Source organism: Alligator mississippiensis, chromosome 7 (assembly GCF_030867095.1).
Source record: "Alligator mississippiensis isolate rAllMis1 chromosome 7, rAllMis1, whole genome shotgun sequence".
Taxonomy (NCBI): domain Eukaryota; kingdom Metazoa; phylum Chordata; order Crocodylia; family Alligatoridae; genus Alligator; species Alligator mississippiensis.
This window is the reverse complement of record NC_081830.1, coordinates 14859762-14882510: the sequence shown is the minus strand read 5'-3', so window position 1 is coordinate 14882510 and position 22749 is coordinate 14859762. Positions and strand designations below refer to the sequence as shown.

Below are 22749 nucleotides of genomic sequence, written 5' to 3'. Positions count from 1 at the left end.
GTGCCCTCCTCCCGTGCTATTGCACCGCTAGGCCGGACCTGGGCGGAGCGGTTCTGCAGCCCAGGCAGCTCCTCTCATGGGGTGGCTCCTCCTGCGCTGCCCCTCTCCCCGTGCCCGGCGGGCCGTCTCTCCTGCATGATCACGCCTTTCTCTCTCCCCAGCGGTCCGGAGCGCCGTGCTGCTGCGGCAGCATCCCCAGGACGTGGCCGTGTGGGGAAAATCCTAGAAAAGTCCATCAAGCAGTCTGTCTGCGATCAGCTTGCACAAGGCTGGATCCAGAACGACAGCCAGCGTGGCTTCACCATGGGCAGGTCTTGCCTTACCAGCCTCACCTCCTTCTGCGACCAGGTAACTCGCCACCTGGACACGAGAGAGCAGGCTGGCATTGTGTCCCTCGACTGCCAAAAGGCCTTTGCTGTGGTATCCCACCACGTCCTCGCGACAGCATCGGAGGATTGCGGCCAATCCGAGACAGTCGGGGGTGAGAAACGGGCTGCGGGGCAGGACCCAGAGCGTCGCAGCGAACAGATGTGTGTCGTCCTGGTGAGAAGTGGGCAGCGGTGTCCCGCAGGGGTCGGTGCTTGGTCCAGTGCTTTTCTACATCTTTATTAACGATTTGGACGTGGGGCTGAAGAGATCACTGGCCACGTTCACGGACGACACCGAGTTATGGGGGAGCGCGGTCACGCTTGAAGACAGGGTGCAGATACAGGCGGACCTAGACAGTTTTATGTGTGTTGCCCCGGCGCGGTCGGGATCCGGTCGGCGTGCTTTGTGCCGCAGGAAGCTTGCTGCTGGTGATGAGGTTGGTGAGGGTCGCTGCGTGTTTAAGGGCTCAGTGGAAGGGGAGGGGGTTCATCAGTCCAATAGGCTCGACCCGCCGGCTTTCCTCTCAGTCAATCCTCGCTGAGAGCAGCTGCCCCGCCCCCCCAGGTCCCGCCCTAAGAGCCCGAGGGTGCACATGCGCAGTGCAGAACTGGGTTCTCGGCACTGCCCCCTGCCCCACGGGAGGGGCGGGGTCTCTGCAGCCTAAGAGGAGCGGGGCGGAGTGCCGGGGCCCTGGGAGCACGCGGGAGAGACCATTACCTCTATGGGGGAAGAGGAGGACACGATTGAGACCGCTAGTTCTATGGGGTGGTGGGGCTTGGGAAAGACCATTCGTCAGTGCAGGGGGGGCACATGGGAAGGACAGTTAGAGGGGTGGCATGGGCATCCGGTTGAGACTTTTACGGGGGGAACTTGGGAGAGACTATTAAATGTAGGGGATATGGGAGACACCATTCTCCAGTGCGGGGGGATGGGCACGCAGTTGAGACCATTAGTTCTATGGGGAGGGGGGCTTGGGAGAGACCATTACCCCAGTGCCGGGGGACCAATGGGAGAGACCATTGGAAGGGAATATGGGAGAGACCATTAGGTCTATTGCAGGGGCCATGTGGGAGAGACCATTAAGTCTATGGGTGGGGGGGCACATGGAAAAGGCTCCCTGATCTAATGAATATTCATGAGCTGCACCACCATGAAGCTATTAATGGACACAAGGCAGCTGCCCAGGCAGGCCCCATTGCTATTCCATATTCATGAGGTCCCGGTGACTGGGGGTCCCTAGGTGAGAGATCAGGGTCCCATAGGCCCTGGGTGCGCGGGGGCCTGGGTGCTCAGGTCCGCTGGTCCTGGGCAAGGCCCCCGGGGCCGAAACTTCCTCTTGCAGCTCAGCACAGGATGCAGCTTGTTCTTTTCCCGGCTTGTGAAGCCATTGCGCAAACCACCCTGGTCAAAGTGCGCTTCTGCCCAGCATCTTAGGCCCATGGAGCCGGCAGGGGTGTGCGGGGCGCAAGGCAGGCAAGAGCTGCTGGGGCAGGGGAGGGCGGTGTTGGGCAGAGGAGGCCCCGTGCCTCGCAGCCTCTCACCCCATCTCCTCCCCCACAGCATGGACAGGAGGTGCGCAGACCTGGAGTCCAGCCTGAAGCACCTGGGCAAGGCAGAGCTGAAGGAGTTCAAGGTCAAACTGAACAAGTATAAGCCCCAGGGAGGCTTCCAGCCGGTGCTGTGGAGCGAGCTGGAGAGCGCCGACACGCTGGACATCGTCCGGGTGCTGCGTGGCCACTTCGTGGAGCCCTACGCCTTGCAGGTGGCTGCCGACATCATGGCTCTCATCAACAAGAAGGACCTGGAGTCGACGCTGCGGCAGGCCCATGGTAAGACGGGGCATGGGCTGGTGCAGGGACAGCAGCGGGGTTCTGCCCACCCCCCCGGTCAGCTGGCTGGGAGGCTGGGAAACATGGGGGTGTCGGGCAGGGGTGCGGATGGACCAGAGCAGGGACGGGGGAAGGGGCTAAGAGGGTAGGGAGGAAGTGGGGGAGGATGGAAATGGCCAGTCGGGGGATGGATGGGAGCTGCAAGGTGGAGGAGGTGCATGTGTACCAGCAGCCCTGGTGGCAGGTGGGACAGTGCGGAGGCCTGCGGCCAGCCTCCAGCCCCTGCTTCCCCAGTTGCGGATGCAGCCAACGGGTGCTGGCTTCAGGTGGGGGGGGCACGTTTGTGTGTGCAGCCCTCAACAGCTCACGAAAACTCGTTAAGTGTTCCCGCAGCCCGAGTAATTGCCCACCCCTGGATTAGATTGATGGATAATGGATGGATACGGTGGAGGGAAGGGTGGCTGGATAAAATGGGTGGATTACATCAGTGGGTGGATGAGGAATACATAAATTCAGTGGATTAAATCAATGGATGGACGGATGGATGCATATGATCAGTAGCTAGAGGGAAGGATGGATGGATAGGTGTATGGATGGATGAGATCAGTGGATGGATGAATTAGATCAATGAATTAAACCAGTGGATGAATGGATGGATTAGATCAATGGATGGATGGATGGATGGATGGATGGATGAGGTCAATGAATTAGACTAATGGATGGATGGATGAGGTCAATGGATTGGATCAATGGATAATGGATGGATAAGACTGATAGATTAGATCGGTGGATGCGTGGATGAGACGATTGGACAGACGGATGGGTGGCTGAGTAGGAGACATCACTCCCTGATGGCCTCTCCCCCAACCCAGACCTGATCTCCATCGAAGCCGTGCAGCTGCGATAGCCCACCTTGGACAGAGATGCTGGAGGCTGCAGACGTGGCCAGTGACTGACCACACAGGCAGCCAAGCCAGCACATGCCTGAGCAGTGAATGACGTGAGTTGCAGCTGTACGCTATGCAATGAGTAATCAAGCAGCTTGCCTTTCCCATGAAAGATGGCTAGAAACCAGCTATAGAGTTGTTTCAAGCACCAACGTTGTAGCTCGCTAAATCTTTTGTAACTGGACGGCTATTTTCCTATTGCGGTCATTTCTTTATATGTGCGGCTGGTGTGAATAAATGGCATGGTGGAGCATATTAGCCAGCGTTTCCAGGAGCCTGGGGGGGCAGCGTGTTTTCGTGGCATTAGAATTACTTTGCACGGGTGGCCGACGTGAGTTTATTGGATGAATGACAAATTCATAGTGATAATTAGTTTGCAAGTGTCTCCGGTCTGACTCTGCACATGTGCCCAGTCTACATTTATTGTGCGTTTCACCAGTAAATTGTGTACGATATGTAATGTGTGGCAGGGGGCTGTGATGATATACTCATGGGTGCAGATCTACCCTGGCTACTCCGAGTGCCCTCGATGAACTGAAGTGATCCTTGTTCTGTTTTCCCAAGCTCTGGTTAACAATGTAAAGTGTGGAAGGGCCCATAGAGGTACCGTAATTTCTTACATGCACCCACACACACGTATAAATATAAATATATAGAGATATAAACATAAATATATAGATATAAATGTACAGATATAAGCATATATATATAAATAAAAATGTATTCTAGAGGTGCAGCGGCTCTGAGTCCCTGCTGGGTCCCAAGCGTGAGCGGCTGGCCCAGCAGTCCCCCCGCCGCCTGCCCTACCCAGGGGCTGCTTGAGCCACAGGTGACTTGTCCTGGGAAGGAGCCTCGCGAGCGCCCATCAGGCGGGACTGCCCATGATCAGCACCTGTCCCACCGCTCCCCCAGGGACCCGCGGCTCCCAGCTCCCTGCAGCTTTGGTGCAAGTCCCTGGCCACTGCCCCTGCCCCTGCCGTCCCATATATCATCTAATATAGGTGGAAGGTAACCGAGCGGAGCATAACTTGGCACTCACATGCAACATCTGGCGTGAGCGCGGCGAGCACTCCTGACCACGCAGTGCAGCTGGCCCTGGCCCCCCAAGTGCCACAGCTGGGGCGCTGGCAGCCGGGACCCGCAGCCTCTGCAGCCTCCTTGCACCGTACCTCCAGGCACAGCCCCGCAGATGGATGTGCCCGTGTGCATCCACAGGCCCTGCCGTGCTCCAGGTAAGACGGGCACAGAGAGACTGGGCACAGCCAGGGAGGCAGTGCTGGGAGTAAACTAGGCGATGGCTGCAGCTTGCAGAAGCTGCCTGAGGTGGGCTCATGCAAGAGGCCGAGGGCAGGCAGTGCCTGTGCCCAGACCGGAGCCTGGCTCGCCTCCCAGGCTGCCTGACCTGGGCGTAGCACTTCACCACGTCTCCCCAAAGTCAGGGTAGATGTACACCCGATAGACTGGAGACCTGGGATCGCGGCTCTGCTCCAGGTTAGGTCAGTCTAAGTTTCAGCAGCCGACCTGTCTGCCATGCTGCTGGGCTCCTGGGTGAGATGCTCCTGCCTGCTCTCACCTAGCTGGACCTATTCCCCTGACGGGAAGTGAAACATGGAGGTTCAGACCCAGGACTAAAACCAACAGTCAGGCTGGGGCTGTCACCACTGTGCTTTCTGAGGCTCTCAGCTGGGGGTACTTAGTGCCTACAAGGAGGAACGTGCTCAACAAAAGACACATATTAGCCAGCGTTTCCAGGAGCCTGGGGGGGCAGCGTGTTTTCGGGGCTAAGTCCCACGCTGCTCCATCAGCGAGACTGGAGGTCAAGTCCTGATACGGGAAAGGTGGGTCTTTGGGTGTGAGCAGTGCGACTGTTCATCTCGACTAACACAGGACCCCGTTCAAAGACACCAAACCTCCCCTGTCTTTAATGCTCTCGTTCCACCTCAGAGGCACCTAGTCAAGGGGCGCAGCGCAGAGCTCTGTGTCTAAAGGTGCTTGCTAGCCTGGTGGGGAGAGCACTGGTTTAGAACATCAGTGTCATGGGTTTGAATCCCAGCCTGGTGGGTAAGGTGGTTTCCTGGGTGACTTCTCTGCTGTTGTGGCCTCCTCACTCTTTCATTGCTGGGGCCGGAGGCACTGGGTCAAGAGGCGCAGCCGACATCCTTTCCTTCAGCAGAGCTTGGTGGGCAGAGTGCTTGTCTAGAGAGTTAGAGTCATGAGTTTAAATCCCACCCTGGCTTGGGTAAGCTGGACTCTGGAGTCATTTCTTTACTCCCAGGGCCCCTGACTCTTTCATTGCTGGGGCCGGAGGCACTGGGTCAAAAGGCGCACCCAACAACTTCACATTTAGCAGACCTTCCTGGCTTGGTGGGCAGAGTGCTTGTTTAGAGACTTGGTGTCATAGGTTCAAATCCCACCCTGGCTTGCATAAGCTAGACTGTAGAGCCATTTCTTTACTCCCGGGGCCCCCGACTCTTTCATTGCTGTGGCCAGAAGCACCGAGTCAAGAGGCGCAGCTGACAGGTTTCCAGGAAGGAGAGCTTGTTGGCCTTGTGGGTGAGGCACTGTCTTGAGATACTGGAGGCATGGGTTCTAGTCCTGTGTGTGTCTGGGCTGGTGAGTGATCCTCAGTGAGCCCAAGACTCATGGCCTGGGTGCCCCCTAGCTGTGCTGTTTGAGCGCACAGCAGCTGGGGTTGGCTCCATGCTGCTTCTCAGCATGACTTAGGCTGCTGGTTACTGTTGTTGCAGGACCTTTTGGAGGTCACGGAGTGGTCGCCTGGGTCTGGGGGCGTCCATTTTTGGCACTCCCGGTGTACATGTCCAGTGTACAGTAGTCCATGTGACTGTAGAAGTACTACTAGTCTGGTTTTGAGACTCCTGGTTTTTTGAGATTAAAAGGCATATACGTAATCAGTAACGTGGAAGTGGATGACTGTACACTGGACATGTACACCGGAGTGCCAAAACCAGACCACCCCCCAGCGACCTCCGAAAGGTCCTGTAACAACAGTAACCAGCAGCCTAAGTCATGCTGAGAAGCAGCATGGAGCTCAACCCCAGCTGCTGTGCGCTCAAACAGCACAGCTAGGGGGGCACCCAGGCCATGGGTCTTTGGCTCTTTCAGGATCACTCACCAGGCCCAGACACACACAGGACTAGAACCCACGCCAGCAGGGTCTCAAGGCAGTGCCTCAACCACAAGGCCAGCAAGCTCTCCTTCCCAGAAACCTGTCGGCTGAGCCTCTTGACTCGGCGCCTCTGGCCGCAGCAATGAAAGAGTCAGGGGCCCCAGGAATAAAGAACTTGCCCCAGACACCAACTTACAAAGGATACTTACTCATCATACCAGGGTGGGAATCGAACCCATGACTCCCAGCCTCCAAGCCAGCACTCTCCCCACAAGGCCAGCAAGCTCTCCTTCCTGGACATGTGTCGGGTGCGCCTCTTGACTCGGCGCCTCTGGCCGCAGCAATGACAGAGTCGGGGGCCCTGGGAGTAAAGGGGTGGCCCCACAGATGAGCTTACTAAGGTTACTCACCCACAGGGACAGGGTGGGATTCAAACCCATAACACCAAATTGGTGCACTAGTGCCTTAACCGCACAGCCAGCAAACTCTCCTTCCCAAGAGCTCCTCGGCTGTGCCTCTTGACTCGGTGCCTCTGGCCACAGCAATGAAAGAGTCTGGGCCCCAGTAGTAAAGAACTGGTCCCAGAGACCAGCTTATCCATACCAGGGTAGGATTTGAACCCATGACACCAAGCCTTTAAGGTAGCATTCTCCCCACCAGGCTAGCAACTTCTCCTAGCAAACATGCTCTCGGCTGCACCTCTTGACCCTGTGCCTCCGGCCCCAGCAATTAAAGGGACAGCAAGCTGGCCGCGCGGCAGTACTCTCAGTGCTAGGGCTCGGGCAGAGGTGCAAGTGCAGCCAAATCAGGTGGAGAGAGAGAAATAGTGCAGGGTTTTTTATCTCTATATTGCGCTCTCTCTCTCTCTGTGACACAGGAGGGAGACAGCTGGAGAGACCAAGGGTGCGCCACAGGCCTTGCGCCCCGGCCCTCCCCGGGAGCTGGTTAAATACAGGGTTGTGTTCCTGTATTAATGCAAACCCTAGGACCATCTCAGACTCCTCTCAAACTTCCCTTGCTTTACTTAACCAAGGGGTCATCATCACTGCACCCGCGTGAAGCGGGGACCTGTTACATGGAGTGCGTGGAAGAGGGGTGCAGATTGAGACTCAGGGCAGAGCCACAACAAAAAAGGACCTTGGGCAGGTAAAGTGGGGCTTCGGTTGCAAGCCGGGAGCCTGAATCCAATACTGTTACTCGAAAACCCTGACTCAGCTGCTGCCCAACCCTGGAGGTGACCAGACATCAGGGCCTCCTCTATCTCGGACCTTAAGGCTTCCCCACTGCGTCTCAGTGAAGGCCGAAAAGTTTCCCAATCTTACCCGATCAGCAGCCAGGCGCCCAACTCCACTAAACTCGTCAGCATTCAGAATATAAGCCTATCCCCCAGCCAGCCCCACCGCCCCCATGGAGCAGCACCGGCTCACTCTGCCCCGCACCTCTTCTCCGGCCCTGCAAACACCACGTCCCGCAGGCCGGGCCCGCCACCTCCGCAGCTCCCAGCTCAGCCCTGCCCTGAGCACAGTTGGCTTTCCCCAGCTTCCCCTGCGGGGAAAAATATTCATTCCCTGCCTCCAGCCAAATGTGCTGGGAAATGTGCTGACCATCACTGACTCACCATTTCCCCAATAATTAAAATAATATGGCTGAAAATAAATTCGAAATGAATTAAAAAATTATATATTTTAAAAAAATAATGGCAGTGAGAAAATGTGTCTGGCTCCCTCCCAAGTCAGTGGCCCCTCAGGGATGAAAATCGGGAGACATGGCTGAAAGCCCATGGACATTACATTGAACAGGCATGTGGAGGGGCGGAAACCACGGCTGGATTTCAGGGACTCGGGAAAACCTGGAGGCGACTGGGGATCGACACAGGCATTGTCCTTCTCGCAAGGGGACAAGCGCATCTTCCCCCTGCCGTGACCCAGCCCGGTACAGAAAGAGCACCCACCGTGCTAGTAGAAGCAGCAAGACTCGTACCAGAGCCATTCAGAGACTACGGTCTGAAACACTGGAACTAAAAAACACCAAGAAGCTGGGAAGTTAGTTAAGTATTTTACTTTTATTGGGACCAGTTTCTCTTTTTAGACAAGGATCGGCTGGACTTCCACAGATCATACCAAAGCATCACAACTTCACTGTACCTTATTTTCAGTTCCTCTCAGAATCGGGACTGATTTCCTACAGTGCATTAGCAATTGTGAACTGATGACTAGGAGCCATCTGTTACAGTCTTTTACCACTTGTAAGTCACAACAGGAAACATTTGCATTAAACAAGTAAGACCATGGACTGGATCAGTAGATAGAATGAAAAAGTTTATTCCTTCAGCCAGCCTCAGTAGGAAGGATAATGGCTGAATCTTCTCAATGTAGACAAGCACCAGCCACAAGGTGAAAAGTTTTTTATACCATTGAGTATTCAACTGTGTAAATCTTAGGCCCACTTATTCCTACCGGTTAGACAATGATGTCAATTAACTTTATGATCGTTTGGACACAGGACAAGATCTTCGTCCCAATTGGAGCTAGAGATTAACACTTTCAAACACCCATGGAGCCTTCACTTCCAGACGCAAACAAACTGCACCACAAACAGCCTCAAATTGGCCCCGCAACCTCCAGCCGAAGCAGCTACAGCCAAGCCACGAACAGAACCGAGCACAAACCTGCATTTCTACGCTACCACCGAGACCCGCTCAACAAGAAAAACCTACACGCTGCCTTCAGTCGCATCTATTTGGATCAACCACTTAACTAGCAACGCCAAACAACCCGGAAAACGCTCGACTGCCGCATATCAGTACGCACAACCGGCACAATGCCTCAACCTCGTCACGCACAATCGAGGCCAACCCAAGACCGAATGCACGGCACAACTTGAAGCGTGGGGCTGCTTGCTCCTAATGGGTGTTTGAAAGTGGAGAGATGCACACCGTCTCCATCAGGACTCGTCTAAGCATGCGTTAACAATTCCCCTCCCTCCCGCCCACCCCAACCCACACTATTTGTTCCCCAGCTTCTTTTCCTGCTTCCGTTCGCTCTTGTCCAGCCGCCCTTCAGGGACCTGCAATAGTACACAAGACAGAAGTCCAGCTGACTGGCAATGAATTGCACCCCCCCCATAGCATATAAAATAACGTAGCTCACGCTGCCTACTGTACTCTCAAGCTTGGTGTCCTTTCAAAACAAGGGGGGTGTGACATACGTCCGGTTTCCTAAATGAGAAGTACCCCGCTAGCACTCACCCGTGTATGACAACAGGAGGACCTCAGGCACGAATCCTCTGTATAAGGCGGTCCCACTGCTCCAAACCTTCCACGACATGTTCATCACAAGGTCGACAACTTGGGGATGCCACTTGCAGAGAGGACAGACACCGTGTCCAAACTCCTTTACCTTCCCTCGGGGTGGGCTGGCGTGGGTCTCCTCCCTCCTTGGTGGCTAACTCCTGCTCGTCTGTCATTTCCCTGCTTCTCCTTCTGGGGCCTTAAATCCAATGCCTGTCTGTTTTCTAAGTCAGCACGTCAGAGGATGAGATTACAGGCCCCAACTTATCTTCTTCTCTTACCTGTAAATGGACCTGCTGCCACCCCATCGTCAGTCCGTGCAAAGTGGGAAGAGCAGACATCTGCAGGTTCGGCCTCTGACATCCAGCCAGGAGCAGAGTGCGATGGGGGAGGACTCTGGAGAAGACTGCTAGGGCGGCACCATGAACGGTGACCACAAGCACCAGCAACCCTGCTTAGAGGACGGTGCTCCCTCCACACAGCTGGCTGCTGGGGCATGAAGCCCGGAGACAACCTGCAAAGCCCCGAATGCCAGCTGACAGCTGCATCGGGAGGTCTTGATCGGGGTCAAAGCTGCTCCGTGTGTCCAGAGCATAAGAGGGCCACAACTTCAGGCTCCTGTCACAGAACCAACAGAGCCCAAAGGTCTAAACAACGTCTCTTCCCCCCACAGCCAGAAGGGGTGGGGGCGCAGCCCTGCTTACAGGGCGCCGGGGGAGGCCTTCTCAATAGCGCCAGGTGCAGCAGATCAGAGGAGCAGAGACCTGGATCCGAGTTACAGGAAGGTCAGGAAGCCTCGGGGTCCCAACACACTCAGTATCTTCCAGAAGCCTGCACCCTTCCCTGCAGTCCATGGGTATCATCTCTGGCCGGCCTGTCCAAGTGGAACGAGAAGCAGAGAATCAAGGGGACCTGCACCCTGCTTACAGGCTGCAGGCCAGGCGTGGGGGTGCCGAAAAACGTCCGGACAAGTGCCAGGGCACTCATCTCGCCAAGGACTTGGGGATGGAGTACATAGCCTGCTCTCAAAAACGACGGCAGTAACCCTTCATGCGAGCTACCGAGTGACCACAAGAACATGCTAACCACCCAACAAAAGGGGGCCCCTACCCTGAAATATGCTGAGGTCTTTTTTCCAAAATGATTAGGGGTGGCCTAATGCACCCCCAAGCCAGAAGGCACAAGAATTAAAGCAGTGCTTAACCCCCTAGGTGAGGAGCTGGGAGGAGAAGGCTACGAGGACGCATCTCGCCCCTTTTCCAGCACTGGGAAGAAAACAAAGTACGCTGCAGCGACTTTAAGAACAAAAAGAAAATAACAAACACTTTCACACCCAGGCACTCCTCTCTCTCGCCATCCACACTCTCACACAGGTAAAAAGACTGCTCCCAGGCTGGAAAGGAGCTCCATGCTGCAAACCGCTTCACCTCCAGCCTTCCGCGGGAAAATCCTCCTCCGCTCCCAGGGAGCGAGAAGGCAGAGACCAGCACCCTCCTTACAGGGCCCGGCCCGCCTGACTAGTCACACTGCCCATGGGGGGCAAAAGGGAAATGCCCAGAGCCTGCTTACAGGGAGAGTCGATAGCCAGCCAAAGGACAGAGGTGTCCGCAGAGGCACAGTGAGACCTGGACCCTGCTCACAGGGTGGTCCACAGCTCTGCAGACCCCAGCCCTCCACCAGGGGCACGGGACTCGCACCCTCATTACAGGGCGGCCCAGCCGTCCGGATGCGGAGTGCCAGGCATAGATGCAGGAAGGAGGACAGGTGCCTGGACACAGGGATCGGAGAGGAGGCCACAGACTTCAACCCAGCCACGGGAGGGTCATCCAGCTCTGGGGTCTAAGGAGTTTGCCATCACCCCACGAGACTCGGCTCCTGTCTGCAAGGCCGCCCTGCGGCACCGCGCTGCAGACTGCTCCGGCTCGCTCACGCCAGCGCAAGGAGGCTATGTCCACCCTGCTCACAGGGGCACCTCTCCGACTGGCGGGCTATGGCAGCGGACCTGGCCTCCCAGTTACGGGACGTCCAGCGCTACGCATGTCCAAACCCCCCATCCTTCTCCTGTGATAGCGGGCACCACACACCCTGCTTACGGGAGCCTGCGCCGTCGGCAGCCGCATCTGGCAGCTGGCCTGGACCCCAACTGCAGGGCAGCTGCGCTGCGCAAGACTGCCAACCAGATCTACGGCTTTACGAACGAGGTGGCAGCAGCACACGCCTTGCTTACAGGGCTGACCATCTGCCACCTGACTGCTGCACGAGTGCAACACCATCGAGGGCAGAGACCCATTCCGGGTTATAAGGAGTTCGCCCAAAAGCTCACGCGCCCAAAATTTGGCCAATACATGATGGAGTCCTAAAGTCAGGCAGGCCGTTCCGTCCAGAGTCCCTTTCCTTTGCGTCCCGCTTTGCTGGCTTTTGGCCTCTCGTGGTTTGCCCGCCGCATGTCCTTCTGGCAGCTGCAAGAAGGAAAAAGAAGAGAAATAACAACCCACCCGTGGAAAAATATGGGGAGACAGTCTGGCTGTGAGGCACGGAGCCAGGGACCGAGACAGAAATTTCTAACACTCTGTTAGATCACCAGGGCTTGCAGGGAAGGACCAGTCTTCTGTTCAGCAGAGGGGCGAGCATGCCCTCTCCTTGTTCAGCTTCCCAGGACTGGGGCAGTTGGACATGGCAAGCCATGGGCCACAAGCCTACAGGCCCAACTCGTATCATGGCACAATAGATGGCACCTGGGATCCTACTGACAGGATGGTGCCCCTCTCAAGCACCGGCTTCCGTGGCAGAAAGCCAGCCTCACAAGGGTTGCTCAGGTGGCGCGGTTCAAGAAAGCGAGCCGCCCCACACCTGGAGGACAACAGGCAGAAACTACCACTTTCCTGGCAAGGAACTCAAACCTCTCGAGCGCGGGTGTCTTCAACCTTTGCTTGGTCCTTCAAGTGGGGCATGTAATGAAACCCCGGATAACAGCAGCACGTGGGGGAGCCAGGCTCTTCCCCAAGCGACAGGAGGCTCACAAATGCCCGCTGTCCTAAAGAGCTCGCTGCCTTGGAAGAAGAAGGGGGACAGGACATCCCTCTGGCTTGCAGGACCCTCAGGACTCCACCTAAACCTGACCCATGCACGACAACATCAGGCGCTAAGGCATGAACTTGCTTATAAGGAGGTGCCAACAGGCCAGCCTTCTGGGGTCTACAGCTTGACAACTGATCCCGAGATCTAGTTTGACAATGGAACCGCACCACCCCAAATGTTACCCTGACAAAACTCCTTGACCTTTCTGGGCTGACACGGTTTTTGGGCCTCCTCAGCCGACTCCTGCTTGTGTGTCATGATCCTGCTTCTCCTCCCAGCGCAGACAGGCCCTGCATTCGCTCACCAGATGGGAAGAAAAGTTTGTGGGCCGCAACTTCTCCCCGTCTTTCACCCATACCCGAATCTGCTGCCAATCCGTCCTCTGTCCATGGAAAAGGGAGAGGGCACACATGCTGGCTTGGCACTGACATCCGGGGCAGCCAGCAGCACAGCACGAGGGCCCAGGACTCTGGACAGAACTGCTCAGGCGGCACCATGAACGGTGACCACAAGCACTGTTATTTCCTTGTTCCCCCTGCCTTTCCCCAGACCTCTGCCACTGCTATCGCCTTGTCTCCACTGCCTTGTCTCCTGATCTCTGCCACAGCTATCACCTTATCAGGAGACAAGGCAGTGGAGACAAGGTAAAAGCAGTGCCAGAGGTCAGGGGAAAGGGCAGTGGAGACAAGGCGATAGCGGTGGCAGAGGTCAGGGGAAAAGGCAGTGGAGACAAGGCGATAGCAGTGGCAGAAGTCAGGGTAAAAGGCAGTGGAGACAAGGCGATAGCAGTGGCAGAGATCAGGGGAAAAGGCAGTGGAGATCAGGCTTTAGCTGTGGCAGAGGTCAGGAGAAAAGGCAGTGGAGACAAGGCGATAGCAGTGGCAGAGATCAGGAGAAAAGGCAGTGGCAATCAGGTGATAGCAGTAGCAGAGGTCAGGAGAAAAGGCAGCGGAGACAAGGCGATAGCAGTGGCAGAGATCAGGAGAAAAGGCAGTGGCAATCAGGTGATAGCAGTAGCAGAGGTCAGGAGAAAAGGCAGCGGAGACAAGGCGATAGCTGTGGCAGGCCACGGTTAGAAGAGAACAGAGCAAGGGTGAAAAGGATCCTTGGCTTGGGGGACCAAGGAGACAGGGGCAAGGAGGTGCCTAAACCTCCCTGCTCTGGGACATGCACCGGCTGCACCAGGGAAATGGCGCCAGCTGCCTCTGGAGCTGGATAGAAGGGGATGCTCAGCACACCAAGCTCCAGGGCCAGGCTGCCCAGGCACAGCACCAACCAGGGCTCATCTGGGAGTTAAACCCAGGATCTCTCACATCCTAAGTAGGAATCATGCCCCTAGACCAACAAGTCACATACCTATCATTGCTTACCTTTACCCTGCAAGAGTCCATGTGACCCTTGAGCAGCAGCTGCACCACAGGCAGGCCCTGCTGGCCTTGGCCTCATGCTGCAGAAGGGGGAGCAGACAGTGCAGGTGGAGCAGCAGCCACCCTCACTGCTGGGGTTTGGGGGTGGAGCAGCCCTCCCACAGTGGGCACAGGATCTGCAGACAGAGTCATAGAGGGCTGCACCAGCATGCTGCAGACTGCTGTGGAGCAGGAAAGCAGGTGGCCAGGGAGCATCATGTGGGACTACCTTTTAAAGAGTGATCCTAGCACGCACGCAGCTGTGGCTGGAGCCTCCACCTCCTGCTAGCTACGGCAGGGAGGCAGAGCAGGGCCAGAGGAGGCCTGGAGCAGGCTGCTCCCATAAGGAGGAAATCTCTTCCAAATGGATGCATGTGTAGACAACATCCCAGGGCTGGCTCATTGCACAGGACATCACTGAGCAGTAAACTCAAATAGCATTAACTGCATGTGTAGGCAGCCCCTGTGACTTCCGAGGGACGACTTGTGACTGAATTCAATAATCTGACGAGGTTTGAATAATGAGTGGTTTTAGAGTCCAGAGTTCCAAAATTTATCCCAGTAACTGTCTTAAAGCAAGGAAATAGTGAGATTTGAACTCCAAAGCCCAGGCCTCTACACCCTGAGCTACAAAACCATGCCAAGTGCGAGACATAGGCCCTGCTGGGATTTGAACCCAGGACCTCCTGTTTACATTATTAGACAGGTGCTTTAGCCAACTAAGTCACAGGGCCTCCTGTTTCTGGGTCAAAATCATGGGAATTTCAGCAGTGTCATTCAGGGTTTATGTCAGGACATCAGCTTAGTTTATTTGTGTCCCTACAGGAGCCTGACGATCAGGGTTTTCCATTTCCCTCGGAAAAAAATGGAGTAAACTGTGTTGCAGGGGTTTAGGTTGTAGCCGTGTTGGTCTAAGGATATAGGCAGACAAGGTTCCTTGGGTGAATTTGATATCTTTTATTAGACCAACCTAAATGGAGTAAACCGTGGATTTTACCTTTTACCAGAGGCAAATGTGGATTTCTCATTTTACCAGGGAAGCCCGTAAATTTTGCAGTTTTGCCATGAGCTCCCTGCAGACTGGCACAGTTCATATTTGCCAGGAGCTGGCAGGGAGCTGGAGGAGGGCGGTACATGCACATGGCCGCAGGCAGCCCAGAAAGCAGGTCCTGATGGGGGGTGTAGGAAGGGGCGGTATTGAGCCCCCATAGGGAGGGAAGGGGAGATAGGGGTAGTTGGGGAAGGCAGGGGCTGGGGCTGCCCCACTGTTCCCTGCCATGCTGGGTCGTGCCCACTGGGCTGCGGCGGTCCCAGGATAGGGGAGCAGGGTGGGAGCCTGAGCCCGCAGGCTGTGCCCACAATGTGAATAGATCTGGGGTGTGCAGGTCCCCCCTGCCTCCCGGGGAGTGCGTGCAGAGCCAGAGAGCTGCCACCCCCCCCGCCCAAGGACACAACCTGCCCTGCGCTCAGATCTGGCGGGCACGGGTTCCCCCTGCCCCCTGGGCGTGCATTCAGCAACGGAGAACCAGCCTCCCGTGCCCAAGCCCACAGCAGGCAGGCAGCAGCAGGGAGCCAGGCTGCAGAAGCTGTGACCTCCTGCCTCCTTGCCCAACTCACAAGCTTCTCCTCTTCTCCTTCCCTCTTCTCCTCTTCACACACCGCACCAGGTAACAAGGCCACACACCTTGCCACAAGAACGACCTCAACCAGGGAACTTCAAACTGGGCAGTCAATGCTCCACCAGGTCAGTGACACCGCTTCTAGGAAAGAAAGAGCATCCCTCTCGGCTCAAGGCCATCAAGCAGGCCAGCGAGCAAGTGAAAATGGTAGCAGCCAAGCATTTCTATCGGCTTCACCGCGTGGTGGAGCTTGCACATGGCCCCTCCAACTGAGCTCCAGCCCCTGGCACAGGTACCGCCTTCCACATCTCCACACCACAGGTTCTGCACCAACCGAACTGTGCCCTGAAGACGCTTTGCTCAAGGACATTTTTCCCTAACGACAGCTCCCTCACCCACACAAAAGTACTCACCTGTCCCGGTGCCAGGCACTGCCTTCTGAAAACCCCCACGGCTCAACTTGATGCCTCGATGGCCACCGTCATCCAACACTATGGGTTTGGGTGGAGCAAGGAGGTGTCTAAATCTCCCTGCTCTGGGCCATGCACCAGCTGCACCGGGAAAATGGCCTCACCTGCCTCTGGAGCTACATAAAAGGGGCTGCTCAGCACACCAAGCTTCAAGGACAGGTGGTGCAGGGACAGTGCTAAGCAGGGCTCGTCTGGGAGTGGAACCCAGGACCTCCCACACCCTAAGTGGGAATCATGCCCCTAGACCAACGAGCCAGATACTTATGACTCCATTAATGCTGACTTTGTGAAGGAACATCTTGAGAAGCTGGATACCTTCAAGTCAACCGGCCCTGACAATCTTCACCACAGGGTACTCAAGGAGCTGGACAGCATCATAGCCCAGCCTCTACCACGGATCTTTGAAAACTCTTGGCGCTCTGGTGTAGTGCCCGAAGACTGGAAGAAGGCCAATGTGGTGCCTATCTTCAAGAAAGGGAGGAAAGTGGATCCGGCTAACTATAGGCCCATCAGCCTGACATCTATCCCGGGGAAGATCTTAGAAAAGTTTATTAAAGAGGCCATCCTTAATGGACTGGCCGACGTCAACATCTTAAGGGATAGCCAGCACGGGTTTGTTGCGGGTAGGTCTTTCTTGACCAATCTCATTTCCTTCTACGACCAGGTGATCTATCACCTGGACAAGGGAGAAGAGATTGATGTCATATATCTTGACTTCAAAAAAGCCTTCGATCTCGTTTCCCATGATCACCTCTTGGAGAAACTGGCCAATTGTCACCTTGGGTCCCCCACGATCCACTGGCTGGAAAATTGGCTCTGGGGTCGGACCCAGAGGGTAGTAATTGATGGAAGTCACTCATCGTGGTGTCCTGTGACCAGTGGGGTCCCCCAGGGCTCTGTCCTTGGACCCATACTGTTCAACATCTTCATTAATGATGTGGACACTGGAGTCAGAAGTGGACTGGTCAAGTTCGCCGATGACACCAAACTTTGGGGCAAAGCATCCACACCAGAAGACAGGCGGGTGATCCAGGCTGACCTGGACAGGCTCAGCAAGTGGGCAGATGAGAATCTGATTGTGTTCAACGCCGATAAATGCAAGGTTCTCCACCTTGGGAAGAAAAACCCACAGCATCCTTATAGGCTAGGCAGTGCTACGCTGGCTAGCACTAAGGAAGAAAGAGACTTGGGGGTCATCATTGACCACAAGATGAACATGAGCCTGCAATGCGATGCTGCGGCTAGTAAAGCGACCAAAACGCTGGCTTGCATCCATAGATGCTTCTCAAGCAAATCCCGGGACGTCATTCTCCCCCTGTACTCGGCCTTAGTGAGGCCGCAGCTGGAGTACTGCGTCCAGTTTTGGGCTCCACAATTCAAAAAGGATGTGGAGAAGCTCAAGAGAGTCCAGAGAAGAGCCACGCGCATGATCAGAGCTCAGGGAAGCAGACCCTACGATGACAGGCTGAGAGCCCTGGGGCTCTTTAGCCTGGAAAAGCGCAGGCTCAGGGGTGATCTGATGGCCACCTACAAGTTTATCAGGGGTGACCACCAGTATCTGGGGGAAGGTTTGTTCACCAGAGCGCCCCTAGGGATGACGACTAGGTCGAATGGTCACAAACTACTTCAAGATCGTTTCAGGCTGGACACAAGGAAGAATTTCTTTACTGTCCGAGCCCCCAAGGTCTGCAACAGCCTGCCACCGGCAGTGGTTCAAGCGCCTTCATTGAACACCTTCAAGAGCAAACTGGTTGTTTATCTTGCTGGGATCCTATGACCCCAGCTGACTTCCTGCCCTTTGGGCAGGGGGCTGGAGTCGATGATCTTCCGAGTCCCTTCCAACCCTAATGTCTATGAAATCTATGAAATGTAGGTGCTTGAACCACCTCCGATGGCAGGCTATTCCAGACCTTGGGGGCTTGGACAGTAAAGAAATTCTTCCTTATGTCCAGCCTGAAACTGTCTTGCAGTAGTTTATAACCGGTTGCCTTTGTCATTCCTGGGGGCGCTCTGGTGAACAATCGTTTCCCCAGATCATGGTGGTCACCCCTGATAAACCTATAGGTAGCCATCAGATCACCCCTCAGCCTGCGCTTTTCCAGGCTAAAGAGCCCCATAGCTCTCAGCCTGTCATCGCAGGGTCTGCTTCCATGACCTCTGATCATACACGTGGCTCTTCTCTGGGCCCTCTCATGACAGTAGATTCAGAACCAGGACCCTATTAATGATTACTGAGCTAATATTTTGTCACCATGATGCCTTGCTATGGAGCATTACAAAGGGGAATTATTTGTTTTTTGCACCTTACAACCTGACTTTTATTCTCATGTTATGTTCTCATGCAAAACTGCATAGCAACGAACCCAATTGCAATCTCTTGCCTCCCTACAGCCTAAGGTGCCCAGTCTGGCTAACAGGGACAACTGAGCAAGATAGAGAAGCTCAGGGCCTTCTCGGCAATCCCATGACTTGTGTTGTGAGGGAGATTAAAAAAGAGCACAGCTGTGCTGTTCTGCTAACATCTGTACAGCTCGGACTGTTTACATCTGGGCTTTTCCTTCTGAGCTGTGCAGGACTCCAAGGAACGAGTCCCAGGAGCCTTTGGAAGAAAAGAACTGCAAAATTGCTGTATTGCTTCATCCATTTTCTACAAGGCAGGGTTGAGGTCAGCTGCACACTCAGAAACCTGATTGGATTCACTCCAGTCGTTCAGTGACATAAGGAGCAGAGAAAGACCTTTAAGTTAGCTGTGCTTTTGCAGATCTAGACTAGTGGTTGGTGCAGAGGAGAGCTGAGAGATCAACTGGACAAGAGCAAAGGATCTCGTCAGGGGAAGCCTGAATGTGACAGAAGATCAGGACATTTCCACAAAAACAATTCCAGTAAGTTTTCTGCATCAGTGAAGTGTCCTGTCTTAGTAAGATGCAGAGGACAATTAAAAACATTAAAGTTGGAAAACCTGGCTACACAAATCATACTGTATTTTATATATAATAGATTCAAAGCTACAAGAGTGAATGAAGACATATTCAATGTTTTTGCTGTTAATTCAGATAAAGTTATACAGCTTATTGGGAGTGGGGTGGAAGGTGGGGTGGGAATAGGACCTCTAAGGAAGTCAAATTTTATAAATCTTTTATTTTGTATGTATTTGTTTCCAGCATACATTTTCTAGGTGAGATGGATAAATTATAGACTTTGGGAATTAAATAAATAAAAATAAAATAATTAAAATCCGGAGTTGTGGCAGGGATAACATTTTCTTCACTTTCTAAATGGAATATCAATATATTTTATTTTATGTAGGGTATTTATTGCCAGGGATAAATAATTTATTAAAATCAAATTTTCCATGAGGCAAAAAATGGAATATTTTCATTCTTAGTATGAAATTTAGACACATTATTGATGGGAATAACAAAGCCACTGAGTTTATTACTCTCTTCCTTACCACTGCCCTTCTTCTATTATACCCAGGACTTGCACGGTGCCCTGGGAGAGAAGATGCCCAACTGCACCACTGTTACCGAGTTCCTCCTCCTGGGCTTCTCAGACACTCGGGAGCTGCAGATCTTGCACTTTGTCATCTTCCTCTTAGCGTACCTGGCAGCTCTGGTGGGGAACCTCCTTGTCATCACTGTTGTTACTACGGACCACCACCTCCACAGCCCCATGTGCTACTTTTTGGCAAATTTGTCCATCCTTGACCTTGGATCCATCTCCATCATTGTCCCCAAATCCATGGCCAATTCTCTCTTAAATACCAGGACAATTTCCTATGCTGGATGTATGTTCCAGGTCTTTTTCTTCTTCCTTTTTTATTCAGCTGATTTTGCAGTCCTAACTATCATGGCATATGACCGGTACATTGCCATCTGCAAACCACTGCATTATGAGGTAGTAATGAACAGGAGAGCTTGCGTCCAGATGGCTGCCGGTGCTTGGGCTGCTGGTGCCATGTACTCTGCACTGCACACTGGGAACACCTTTAGTCTCCCCTTCTGCCACTCAAATACCATCAACCAGTTCTTCTGTGAAATACCCCAGCTGCTCAAGCTCTCCAGCTCTGACACATACCACAGGGAGCTGGCCACTCTTGTATTCAGTGTGTTTTTATCTTTAGGCTGTTTTGCTTTCATCATTGTGTCGTATGTTCAGATCTTCACCACAGTGTGGAGCATCCCCTCGGAGCAGGGCCAGCAAAAAGCCTTCTTCACCTGCATTCCTCACCTTATCGTGGTCTCCCTGTTTCTTTCCACTGCCGTCATTGCCTATATAAAACCCATCTCTGACTCCCCATCACTTCTGGATCTCTTGGCAACTGTTCTGTATTGTGTGGTGCCTCCGTTGATTAATCCAGTCATCTACAGCATGAGGAACAGGGAGATCCAAGCTGCCCTCAAGCAACTGCTCCACAGGCTGATCCTCTCCAAAAACAATATGCACATCTTTGTTTTATGACTTTGCTTTACTTACATTTATTTTAGAATTAACTCAAAAAACTACTGTTTTAGTGTGCAACCTATTTACAAAAAATGAAGGTGGGGGGTAAATTCTATAGCTTTGTAAGAACAATAACACTTGACTTTGGTCATTTTGTGTTAACATTGTTGAGGCAGGAAAGTAATGTTTCGTGCATCAATTTTACTGTCTGTGCCATCTAAAATAAATCCCATCAATTGCAAGATGATGGAGAATTGAAGGCTTATGTTTGCTAATTGGTGTAATCAATTATTCAGATCACAGAATATAAAGGTAAGTATCCAGATGATGTGAAACTGGAAGAAAGTGCAAATACTTTAGAGGATAGAAACAGAATTCAAATGAATCTGGATAGATTGGAGAGCTGGACTTGAAAGAACAGGATGAAGTCCAAGGAAAGAAATGCAAGTTGCTGCACCTAGGGGAGAATAATCAAAAGCACTGATACAAGTCGGGTTATAAATGGCTGGGTGGTATAATTGTTGGAAAGGATCTTGGGTGGGGTGGGGCCTGGTGGATCATTTTGAATTTTGCTTTTAATGGTCATTGTACTGCTTTTATTCCCAGGGAGTTCATTGAGAAATGCATTTGTATTTATATTACGATTGTAATAGGTTTTTCAGCTGTTCCTGAATAAACAGGAAAAATTAGGCAGCTGACTTATCTCATGTTGCAATGAGATCCTCATAAGAAAAGTGGTATGCCTAACAATCCATTATAAATAGGTAAGAGGTTGTTGGCAGGTATGGTGAATCTCCTCTGTGATATTTCCTTACATTTTGTATCCTTGCCTAATAAACTTATAGCTGGATTTTAACCAAACTGTATTAAGTTTTGTTCTCAAATCCTATTGAACATTTTAGGTCTGCCTAATTTGAGGCCTTCTAAAGTCCCAGCTTTCAGGAGGAATCCCAACACCCCATGATTGCAAAGTGATAACTGTTTCGAGTTAAGACAGGAGTAGGGGACCACAGAATTATGGGCATTCTTCCCAGCTCAGTCACAAGATGTCTCTACAATTGATTGCAATATCATTAGAGGGACATTCTGCTGTTTCCTAGTTCCCTGTGTGTCCATTTCTCAAATTAGAGAAATAGTAGATGGGGATTAGTGAAGGTTACAGAGTGAAACAGGGGCAGCAGTTCCATTGGAGATGGGGTGAAAGAGGTCCGAATACTAGGATTTGATTGGTAATTATAGTAGCATAAAGACACCTAACCTAGAAATAATATCAGCAGCACCATCATCTGTCACAGAAGCTCACAAGTGAAGTTAATCCTTCAGGGAACACCTGGGATGGGATTGCTCCTTTAGCTTTCCTGTGTATCTGTACAAGGGAAAGCCACTTAACAAATTTTGCCCATTATGAGACTGTGCCTGATTGCCCAGCATCCTCTTGGGAATCAATGACAAACTTTTTACCTGGTCACTTGACCCCATTTTCCCTGTCTTGTAGGGGGATTCAAAAGAGACTCTAAAAATGTTACGACTATTCAAGCTCTAATCAAATGATCAGAAATCTTTCCATTGACTGCAATATATGTTATATCAAGACCTGTACATTTGGTTTCAGGGTAAATGCTAATATGTGTGTTTTGGAGAGAGAGGTAGGACATTTTGAGTAGTATTCTTGCTTTTGTAAAGGCAGTTGGACCAAACACCTTTTGAGGTCTTTTCCAATCCTGTGTTTCTGTCACAAGCCCAAATCAATTAAGTGGTAATTTTATGAAGGCTATTTTCTCTTAAAATCTGCTCAAACAGAAGCTGTTTTGGCCAGCTCTTTTCAAAATTCAACCTATCAAAATTATTTGTACTATTATCATCAATCCTGTAAGTCTGACATATCTAAACCTTAAGGGACTGAAGATGCCCTAAGAAGACATAATTTAATATTGGGACTCACATCATGCCCAACAGGAGATCATTAGGATTATTCTAACTTTATCATGAGACTGGTTTTGTTCTGAGTTGCTGTTTTCTTAACTCAAATTTTGATGTCATATTTCTTCCTCTAAACACTTAAAATGGTATCATGTAATTATATTTCTTTTACCATTTGGGATTACATATTTATCTTTACATTCCTCTAAACTTAATAAATGTCACGCCTGTATAAGAATTATTTAACTTTAT

General features: G+C 52.5%; 1 protein-coding gene across 7 annotated transcripts; it reads left to right on the top strand.

Annotated features, from left to right (window-relative positions):
* Positions 1-83: 83 nt before the first annotated feature.
* LOC106739063 (olfactory receptor 14A16-like) lies at positions 84-22499 on the top strand. 7 transcript variants are annotated; one of them, XM_059730615.1, is made up of 3 exons: positions 84-805; positions 1930-2198; positions 19612-22499. In XM_059730615.1, exons 2-3 carry the CDS (start codon positions 2196-2198, stop codon positions 20593-20595), a joined length of 987 nt encoding a protein of 328 aa, XP_059586598.1. In that variant the 5' UTR covers positions 84-805; positions 1930-2195; the 3' UTR covers positions 20596-22499. The 7 variants fall into 7 exon arrangements, with proteins under 7 accessions (XP_059586598.1, XP_059586602.1, XP_059586599.1 ...); XM_059730619.1 differs by lacking the exon at positions 19612-22499 and adding an exon at positions 3071-3401; XM_059730616.1 differs by lacking the exon at positions 84-805 and adding an exon at positions 1012-1609.
* The last annotated feature ends 250 nt before the right edge of the window (positions 22500-22749 follow it).